The 10976-nt window shown below is 46.9% G+C and overlaps 1 protein-coding gene across 1 annotated transcript; it reads right to left on the reverse strand.

The window, feature by feature from the left end:
- On the reverse strand, window positions 1-7911 carry SLC45A1 (solute carrier family 45 member 1). Its single transcript, XM_062507473.1, has 8 exons — window positions 7209-7911; window positions 6145-6237; window positions 5476-5700; window positions 3729-4468; window positions 2433-2586; window positions 1200-1376; window positions 354-559; window positions 1-282 (listed from the first exon to the last, which is right to left on the reverse strand). The coding sequence occupies exons 1-8, from the start codon at window positions 7822-7824 to the stop codon at window positions 1-3; spliced, it is 2493 nt and encodes an 830-aa protein (XP_062363457.1). The 5' UTR covers window positions 7825-7911.
- Window positions 7912-10976: the final 3065 nt, after the last annotated feature.

A 10976-nucleotide genomic window follows, 5' to 3' on the forward strand; every position in this document is an offset into this window, starting at 1 on the left:
TTATTCGTTCCGCGCACGGGGCAGGAGCGGACGCTGCTCCTCGGCAGGTGGCAACTCCTCGGCGGGCAGCAGCTCGTAGGTGACACAGAGGGAGGAGAAGAGGCAGCCCAGGAAGGACACCAGGCTGGAGAAGTACATGGCACTGCTGGCACTGCCAACAGCCGCCGTCAGCGGCCCCATGGCCAGGGCCACGAGGATCTGCGCTAGGAAGTACTGGCAGCTCAGCAAGGAGATGTCGACGCCCATCCCACGTCGCGTGCCCTCCGCCTGCGAGCCTACGAACTGTGGGGACACAGCCACAGAGTAAGGGAGTGTCCCCGGGGCTCCTGTCCCCTCCCCAGCCCGGGGCTCACCTCTCGGCTCTGGTAGTAGTCGCAGAGCAGGGAGTAGGGCAGCGTGCAGAGCGTGGCGAACAGAATGCCATAGGTAGCACACAGGGACAGCAGCACGTAGACATTCCTGGAGAGCGTGGCCAGGCCTGTACCCAGCCCAAAGGCCAAATATGCCACAAAGTACAGTGTCCGTGTGCTAAAGCGCTCCTCCAGCTTCTCCAGCATGGCTGCAAGAAAATGGTACAGCTTTCGGGGTGAACTGCAGCTCTCCCACTGCCACTGTATCAGTGGCAACCACTACACCTCTGAGGAACTGGTGACTTGCACGTGAGTGCCAAGGACCCCTTCCAAATCTGGCTGCCCTGATGCAGCATTGCTACCCTATCTGCACAGAGGGCATGGCAGAGCTGATGCCTGGCAGTGCCCCTGTCCCAGAGTGGTAAATGGGACCTGGTGGGGGTAGGCAGCAAAGGCATGACATACGTGACCACGTGCTGGGGTGGCACATAACACCTGAGTGCTCTGCCTGGGACACACAGGCACTGGGTGCTGCTGCACCAGAATTGTGCCTGTGGTGATGGCATGGATCTCTGCATTCAATGTATACTGAAAATGCCACCTGTGAAAGGAACCATATCCTACGAGAGAGGTGTTTTCACTGGATTGCTGACCTCACCTGTTGTCAGTGCAGGCCAAGCTAAGTAGCAGAGGTAATAGGGTGAGAAAGAACACTCTGCTACAGCATTTGTGCTATGTGGTAGGCTGTATGCAACATAAACACTGGCCTACTTGTTGTGGAAACACCACTTTTAAGATACAAGCTGTATCTTTTCCCAAAGCAGTAGTTAAGACAGCTGTACCAAGTACCTGAATAGAAAGCAGCACTGAATGCATAGATGCACATTCCCCAGCAGCCCATGGTGACCCCAGTGTTGTACTTCTGATACTCATCTGAGTTGTGAGGTGCTTTCGGGTTCCCTTGGAACACTACTTCTCCCATGAAGTCAGTATAGAAGAGTAACATCCCCTCAAATGAAAGCCACCCTGAAAGAAGCAAGAAGTAACCTATTAGGATTTCAGAATACCTGTTTCCCCTTGTAAGCTTATATGGATGTTATCAGCTATATTACAAATCACACCCTAGGACAGGTTGTGCAACCTGAGTGTTACATAACATCCAGCCACATTTATCTGAGACCACTGCTTCCTGTGCATAATGCTGCAATGTTTGTTAAAGACATTCAGGCTTTTAAAGACCAAGATTTACCATTTGAATTCCTAAGTGGAAACCTCAAGGCTGACTAAAGGCCACAAAATACTGGTTTAACAAGTTAGAAAAATAGGTGACAGCAGTCTGAGCTGTCTTCAGGTTCTGACAGGACACAGCACGGAGTTTTAACAGAGTGGCTCATCCCATAGTAATTTCAGGTTGCTGTTATCCTCCCACATAGGACTAGAAGGAGTGCTTCTTTTGTCATGGTTGCAGCCTCCAGAGTGCCTCTGACACAGTTAAAAACTCTGCTCACAAATTGGCACCAAGGCCATTGATGTAGACAATCCCTTAATTCCTTTCACAGCCAATGAGTATTAACTACCTGGTCCCTTCGGTCCAATTTTGTGTAAACTGGAATAACTGCAAGCCCTTCCTAAATACAAGTCACACACTGGTTAAGAGTAAAGGTAACACTATACTGGTTACAGGCACTCCTGCAATGCCACATTCCACGCTTCTTGGCCTGTTCTGGGAGCCCTGTACCTGTGCAGTCAGAGGGAGGAAAGTAAATGCCAGTCTCAGGGTGTAAGCATGGAAATACAACTAATCTCATCTTTCTGCTTGTTGTGAACATTCCCCTTAAGATGTGCTGATTTAGGCTGTTGTTGCTCCCTTTCTAGGAACACAAGCTTTACTGCTTTGCTGGGGTATTTTGAGATTTTTTTTTCCTTTCTAAGCATTCTAAGAAGGTACCCCATGGGTATCTATATGGAAGAAATCAAGCTGTCTCTAGTTAGCAGCCATTGCAGCAATAGATAAAATACTGAAAAAGGTTCACCCGAGGTAGAGTCTTTCCTCGTGAAGGCAAGAGGGTGCTTTGGGAATACCTAGGAAGTGGTTGATGCAGAGGTTACGGAGAGCCTTGGGCATGTGGCAGATGGTGGAGCAAAGCAGCTTCACAGACAGAGGCTGCTCCGAGGTCTCGCCCGATTCATTCAGCTCGCTCTCGTACTTCACACCATTCAGCAGGATATTAGCAACCTGCACCATAAGAACTGCCAGGTCAACAAGCACAGTAAGGGAAGCACAAACATCCTTTAAGTAGTGTATGCAGTATTGCACACCTATCTGATCATCTGAAAGTTAAACTCTGCTGCTGGAGTATGTTGACTTGGAGATTGAGAAGTGTATTACACTGGGACAAGTGACAAATGGCAGCACTGCACTGTAGCTTTCACTATGCTTGAACCAGCTCTCTTCCCTTCCTTAGGGTACTTGATAGCCACATTCAGATGCACGGGCACAGCAGGAATGCATAAGTTCCATTGCATTTATGGGAGCTGTACCCACTTTCAGGTGAATGTGGATCCTGAAGTTTTAGAGACACTGAGGAAGAGTTTAATTGAAACACATTATTACTGCTTTCTAACCTTGATGCTCAACCTCAGTGTGCCCAGTATATAAAATCCTGGCCCTAACAAAGTCTGCTCTCACAAAATGGGTCAAAGTACAGCAACAACAAACAAAACAAACAAAAAACCACCACCCCCAAAAATTTAAAATAAAATAAAAAATCCCCAAACCAAACAAAAAAGTAACAGAGGACCGTTTACCTCATCCCAGATCATAAAAAAATGGGCCAGCATGCAGAGGTCTCAGACATTCCAAGTTATCACCAACAGTGGGAGGTGAGGTCAGAGTCTTATCCCTCAGTAAGGGAAAGCTCACCTCCCTGATGGAGCCAGATGTAATGACTGCCATAAGGAGAAGCTCATGGGAGAATCCTATCCCTGGCCCTATTTTGCAGGTCTTTCTGTGGAAAGGGAAGATACAGGCTCAATAAAAATGTGACCTTTTCTGTTCTCATGTGGTAGCTCCCTTGGTAGTGAAGCAGGACTAAAAATACTGACCTAACTATCCCAACTGGCCCAGTTAAGAGTGGTAAATTCCCATTTCTGCCATCTTAACAAAGGCAGCTGACAGGCTGTCAGACATAATTCACACTCTACCCACTATTTTACTGATAGAGTCATAGCAGGTGTGCTGTTCCCATAATGACTTTTATGAGGAAGCTGTCACAAGAGTCTTTAATGAATAATTTGTGCACCACACATTTAAAACTATATGAAGAGATTAATAACACTCATGTTTACATGGTCATATAATTGATTTCCTGCTCTTACCTGTTGGCTGAAGGTTACATTTCTTCTTCTGTTATTCTCTGGGCAGTGTCCTGTTACAGCATCTGGAATGGCCAAGGTCTGAGGTCTTTTCAAGATCCCTGATGACCGTGGCTTTATTGTATCCAGTGAGCCCACTCTCAGCACATCACTATCAGGCCCTGATGTTAAGCTGCTCTCCCCTTGCTCCAGAACTCCATTTGCTCCATGGTAACAACCATCAGGCACCCGAGGAAAGCTGACACTGACAGGCTGCCTGGACAAACTAGCTGGAAGTGTCATGTAACCATTATGCCCGCCTGTAAAACAGTCTATGAGCACACTGTCAATGTTTGAAGTCCCAAAGGATGATGCAAACTCATTAATTCCCGTCAAAGAATTGTCTCTGCTGATAAAACTCCCGTATTTTGGTGTGAGTGGGCTCATGGGGGAAACAGGACTCGTAAAACTTGCATGTAAGTGAGCTGAGTTATGAGAAGCAGAGTTTTCATTTACACTGTCCTCAAAGAAGAAAGGTGGAGAAGGAGGGAGAGGAAGACTTGGACTTTTCATCACCTTTTTCTTCCTGTTAGAGGACTTTAAGGGTCTCTCTGGAATGCTAACTAGAGTCAGCACAGTAGCAATAGTCAGTACAACTGAGGTGAAGACATAGATGACACGAAGTTGCCCTCCTACAGCTTTTCCAAAACTGGTTTTATCCCAGTGTATTCCTCCAACAACATAACCAAAGCCACCTCCAAGACCTGGTGGAAAAACAGAGCTAAGATTATCTTCCCTATCCAGTCCCACAAGTCAGTAGCAGCACAGCATCACTTGTCTGATGAATCATGGGTAGAATCTGACATTTCTGTTTTAGCATTTGACCCCTTTTCACTTCAAATGCACTAATAAATACAGCTGTGCCAGAAGGACAGTCTGGATGTACCAACATGGTACAGAAAGAGGGAGAAAGTGCTGTGAAAGTGATGATACAAATAATTAAAAATTATAATTTTTCTTTGCCAAGAACAAAACACCTTACCTTTAGCTATTTCAGTCCGTAAACAGAAGTGTCCACCAGCCTTGTGACAAGGCTCTGCAATCATTCAGCTAAGACTGTTTTCCTGAAAGTGAAAATCCATTTTCCTCATATGAGGAATGTAGATCTAACTAAACACAGATCCAATCACTTCAGAAGCGTAGCAAGCTCATTACTCAGCATTGTGTTGACAGTGCACAAAACTGCCACTGTGTTACTACTGATGAGCAGGGAACTTTTGAGAGCATCTCTCTCTCCATTCACATGGTGAAAGTCTTACAACACTCTCCTTTCTTGCTCACAAACACATTCAAGAGTGTGGAATAGTCTTCTAGAACAGGGCAGCACAGCAATTGAAGATGACAGCAGTGAGGGATCAACAGCACCCAGTATGCACTTTCGCCTCCAACAGAGCAACTACAAGACACATATTACACACCTGCAGCAAGCCAAACCTCTTCCCTCAAGGGATAATTTTGTTTCCATAGCTCTTACAAAATATGTGAGGGACCTTCAGATGAACAACCCAAGACTGTATCTTGTTTGAGTTGAGGTAGTTACAAAAGCTTTTTGCAGTAAGTAGATTTTCTTTTTACGGTTAATTAGTGATACCTCTCAGTATTTGGTCATTATGCTTATTCAGGAAAAGACCAGTGTTTACACCCTGCTTTCTCACAGCAGGGCTTGTTTACTCAGAGTTTACATCTCCAAGGAAGCACCAAGAAAACATACCTGCTAACAAAGCGTGGATGTTGAGGCCCCTGTCTTGATCCACTGGGCTGCACACATCCATCATGTAGGCATGACTGGGATTGTCTGCTGAATCTGCACTGAAGTCCATGAGGACAACACCACAGATGGTAAGGATGATCCCCCATTTGTGGTTATTCTCAGTGTCAGACAAGGCACTCCCTATATCTTTGCCATTCAGCATAAGTGAGAGCCCAAGCAATGCTCCTGGGAACAAAACCAAACAAAATCAGTCACTATTTGTAAGCAAGCCTGCAGAGCTCCAGACTCCAAAAGCATTATTCTACCTGCACAGCCTTGCAGCAAGCACTATTGCTCTTGCTCATATCAGTGCAGCCTGAGAAATTAGTGTGGCTTATAGGATACCCATAGTCCTTTTCCACTCTTCAAGCTAAACAAATGTCTAGAGTTCACTTTGGCCAAAAACATCCACATTCACCCTCAAAACATCCTTTCAGACTCTGAGAAGCTTTTATGTGTGGATCTCCAGCTGCCAAAGCATCAGTTCAGTGTCACTCACCATCTTCTTCAGACCCACAACACTCAGCACCTCAGGAACATTTTGTTCAGCTTAGTGCCACAAGGGACGTCACAGAAGAGAGATGCACAATGTTTTTTAAGTGTTATGCCCATCATTTCTAAAAGACACACCTACTGCTAAAACCAGAATGAAAGGTCTTCTCCTCCCAAATCTTGATGTGCATCTGTCACTCCAGGCTCCCAGCAAAGGCTGTAGCAAAAACCCTAGAAAAAAGGAATCACCAATGAACAGGATTTTTCTACAAGCCTGTCTCACAGAGGAGTTAAAACAGGCATGCCTTAAAAGGTGGTTAAGGCAGGAAACACCATAATGCAGTGACATCCCCAGTCAGCACTGGTCACCCAGGGGCACACACCACACACTGCCTGGTATTGCCCAGGACAGGGACAGAGTAACTGTGTGTGCTGCTGCTCACTGCAGGGCACTTCACTCTGCATCAGTAACACAGAGTTTGACACCAGGTGGACAGTCAGAGTACAAGCTACACATTCTTAAGCACTCTGTTCCTTATGAGCTATTTCATTTATCCCATACTAGATGTGAGATCCCCTTTTCCAAGGATCAGCTTGGAAAACAACAGGAAGCAAATATGCAAGTAGGAAAGGTACCTGTATTAATCTGTGCCAGCCTGTCAGGGGGAGCCTATCTCTTTTTCTGAAGCACATGTTGTGAGAACAGGCAGAAGAAAATTGTCCAAGTGGTATCCATAGTAATGGATACACTCCCAGCTCTGCCTCTGTGCTAAGGCAAGTATTTCAATGCCTGTATCACCAGTAGTCACCTGTATCACCATTGGAACACCTCATTTGTTTCAGAAAGTTAAAGAGGAGAAGGCAATCCCACTTTGCTTTTTTTCACACACATTTGAAAACTTTTTTTTCATGGGGACATAAATGGATACACCCATCTTCTTATGCTTTTTTAAAAAATACAGGAATAGAGCAACCAAAGCTTATCCTCACACAAATTTTAAGAGGTTTGAGAAGCTATTAAAAGAACAGATCTTTTGAGCACATTGGTCTTATTTCAGGTGGGACACAGCAAAAATTATGGCTAGTACTTCTTAACCTCGAGAGAATATACTGATGAACAGCTGAGGTACTGCAAACAAAAAATAAAAAAAACCCATAGTGAAAAAAATAAAGAGGGAAGAAATAGCATCAAGAAAAGTTACCTAATATAGGGCTGATGAACCACACCATTCCATACAGTTGGTCTGGAAGCCCCATCTGGAGCAGCACAGGGGTAACATAGGCTGTTTCCATGGCATAGCTGAATTCAAGCCCAAAGAGAATGCACCCATTGAAAAGGAGTTCCAAGAAAGACCTCTGAGGCTGGAGATCCCCAAAGTCAACCAGATCAATGGGACATGGAGTGTTTGGCGGCGGCGGCGGCGAAGGCCGGATGTGTTTCCTCCTTTTCGGGTGTCTCTTGAAGTTGTTGGCCCGGTGACTTATGTGTCGTGTGGGCAGTCCAGAATAGCCTGGAACTGGTGACCTCCAGACTTCCTGAGAAGCCACACCTGACAAGAGTGCAGCATCGCTGACAGGGCTTGGTGCAGATGGTGGAATCATCGTGGGTAGGGGTCTGGAAGACAAATAGAACAAATGGTTGAGGTAAGGAAAATTTTGCTTTATTTTTTTTTTTTTAACTGAAGTGAAATAATTTCTCAACATTTCACATATGAAGTGTGACTCTGTGTTAGTTACAACCTCTTCTTTCCATCCCTTGTGTTTTATGGGCACAAATGACACACCACTGTCTAGGTTACCTAGGTATTTGTCTACCATCACAGGGGATTAAGATTGAAATATTTAAAACAATTAACAGTCACAGATGTCACACTTCCCAGAAGTTCCCAATGGGTCAGCAAAGGGTTTACATTTATGTAGAATTCATTTGAGTTAAACTCACTCAAGCTAAAAAAATAAATCACAATCTCAGTCTATGTTTACAGTAATGCAAAGCTGTGGCCTGGCAGCAGATTCCAGACCCCCTGCTGCAATATGAAATCACTTTGGCAAAAAATCATTTCACTACTGATCATACCAGTCCTGCTGCCTGTGCTGAGACCAAGGCTTAATGCAACACCTTTTTCTCAATGACCAAGTTTTGTTTTAATCCTGTTTCCAGTCCTCAATTCAGCAGAGATATCTCCACTGCAAGGATGGCATCTGATCCTTAGGAACTGAATAATGAGAAGAAGATCCATACCCCACAAGCCACTGTCAGAACTGCTACTCCTCTTTCAGTGCTTAATGGTACCCAAGTGCTGAATAGGCTCCTTGGATCTCATCAGAATAATTCCTGTAGCCAAAGCATGCACAGTGTGGTGGGTAGAACAGCCAAATGGTTTCCAAAATAGCACATCAGATAGATGCCAACAGATCCACTGCATAAACGAACCACATGTGATTTCTTGATTCTTTTTGCCAGAAATGGAAACAGCTCATGAGTGAAGTCTGACCTTTTCTTTATGCCTCCTTGCCCACAGACCAAAGCTGCTGCTGCACAAGAACAGCTCCACATCACCCCATCCCTCTTCAGAAAACCCTCACATCTGCACACTAGTGAGTAAGACAAGTCTCTTCCTTTTTTTATTACAGTTCCCCTGGGGAAAAACCTCCCAGCTCTTCTACTCCTTGGCTGTACAGCACTCCCCTAAATCTCATGTTTTCTGCTTCTTTGTGTGGTGCATTTCATAAACTAGTCTTCCTTTCTGTAACCCTTAGTCTACACAAAGCCACAATTTATTGCATATCCCCAATTATTACCAAAAGCAGAACTCCATAAGCCCATGTTTACCATCATGCCAACCCAAGCATCGTTTATGCCTACACAGACCAATCCCCAACTCCATGCAGGGATCCAGAGACATTAGACAATACAAAACTGACTGCCAAGCACCTCACAGAAGACTGCAGTTGGAGTAACTTGAGTGCATTTGGGGGCTAAGGAGGATAAGGAAGGATGAGAGTGAGATGACATCTATTGAAATATTGCTAACACTGTATCAAGGGTTTCCTGGAGACTGCTTCTCCTCAGACCAAAGTGTCTATCATGTAAGAGAGAACAAGCAATTCATAATCTCAGCTGCACATCTTGACAACTGTCACCTCACACGGTACCAAGAGCAGGCTGCATCTTCCTGGGGAAGCTCATTAGCCACAAAGACCCACACAGCGACCAGCAGAAAAGAAGCATACAGAGACTTTGTGAAGATGTCTGCATCAGCGCTCCCCTTGACACTGTTTCTGCAAACTACTGAAAACTTCTTATGACCCATGTCTCTCACAAGCAGAGTACTTACTTCGCAGAGTACCTTTATCAGCCTTCAGGACAAAGTAATTTCCTCACAATGACAATATGTTAAAAATGAAGAGATACCTGAAAGAAGACATAATGAAAACCCAATCAGATTCACGACAGTTGCTCTAATAATCCTTTCACAGAGCCATGACAATGAAGAGGAGCTAGCAGCCCCCTTCACTACTATTGCTCCTTGCCATTTGCACAGAGGATGTTATCTCCTTATCTTCATCTATTAGTTTCATTTCATACCAGATCCTCCTTTATCTTCCTGCTCTTTATTGTATATTGCAGAGTGACTGCATTCCAAGTCATAAGTGGCAATGTTTTGGTGATATAAGGAAAGAACCCCTATGCATGGCTCAAAAATACACGTGACCTGCAATTACTTGAACTGAAAGGCTATTATTGACAGCACGTCACTGGTCCATCAGAAAATCAGTGTAAAACTGAATTATATCCTTAATTCCTCATTTCCCCCAATTTATTGGTTGTTCACAGGAAGATATCTCAAACCTGCCCTCGGGTAAATCTACGTGGTGATTGCAACAGCGACAAGGCAGAAAACCTCTCCCGTAGTGCTGCTGCTAGCCCTCGGTATCAATAGTTATTTGGGAATTTTGGCACTCGACGTCTGTTATAGCAACAGCTGCATATCACAATCTGGAAGGTGATGCTGGCTCTGCCGGCTGCTACCTGCACAAACGTGTGTGCACAGGCAATGTGCTTGTCAGGCAGGGTGGCCCACCCTCACCGCTACGCCGAAAATAAGTCTTTACTTTCCTGGCAGAACCTGGTTCCAGTTTTTCTGCGTCGGGTACCGAGGACTCCGAAAACCTCACAGTCATCGGCTCCGCGGGGGAAGGCCGGCCCTGACCCTGGTGCTGACCCGGCCGCCACCTGCCCATCCTTTGTGCCGGCCGGGCAGGAGCCGAGCCGGCAGCGCCGCGCCATCGCCCCGGGGCGGGGCCGCCAGCCCCTCACGGCTCCTCAGGGCCCCTCACGGTCCGTCATGGTCCCTCACGGTCCGTCATGGTCCCTCACGGTCCGTCATGGTCCCTCACGGCCCCGGGCCTCGCGTCCACCCCGGCCGCCACCGCGCAGCGACCCCCGCGCCCCCGGCCCGGCTGCTGCTCCCGCCCCGCCGCCTCACCTGCCCGGCCCGGCCCGGCCCGGCCCGCACTGCGCCTCACCGTGACGCCACCGTGCCCGCCCCCGCTCGCCATTCGCCGCCGGCAGCGGCAGCGGCCGCCCCCGCCCGAGCCGCGGGAGGGCCCCGGGCCCGCACCGCCCCCGCAGCGACCCCGGACAGCCCCGAGCGGGGCTGGGGCAGGAGGAGCCGGCCCGGAGGAGTCGCCCTCTCTGCACGGCGGTACCCAGCTCCCCACGGTGTCAGTGCGGCAGCGCTCGCTGCAGCCGCTCCCGCCCCGGACAGATGCGGCTGCCGGGCCCTCGTTCCCAAATTGGTATGGTGAGGCGGATCGTGATAGTTAAGATTTTTAAGAGGTATTTGTTGATAGGCCTGTAAAGCAGATGTCATAGAACACGCTGCACTTCTCTGTTTAACAGTCTTCCCCTTCCTAGGCTAAAGAAATTGGGCAATTTTATTTTATAGTGACATATTTTGGGCTTG

The sequence above is a fragment of the Cinclus cinclus genome, chromosome 23, assembly GCF_963662255.1.
Source record: "Cinclus cinclus chromosome 23, bCinCin1.1, whole genome shotgun sequence".
NCBI lineage: Eukaryota > Metazoa > Chordata > Aves > Passeriformes > Cinclidae > Cinclus > Cinclus cinclus.

Excerpts from the sequence above, each read along its gene's own strand:
- SLC45A1 (XM_062507473.1), bottom strand. The coding sequence starts at position 7,824 with ATGGTAGACAAATACCTAGGTAACCTAGACAGTGGTGTGTCATTTGTG. Across the intron at positions 6,238-7,208 it reads GTTCATCAGCCCTATATTAG|GGTTTTTGCTACAGCCTTTG; the intron begins GTAACTTTTCTT and ends CCTTTTTTCTAG. Across the intron at positions 4,469-5,475 it reads CATCCACGCTTTGTTAGCAG|GTCTTGGAGGTGGCTTTGGT; the intron begins GTATGTTTTCTT and ends TTTTTCCACCAG.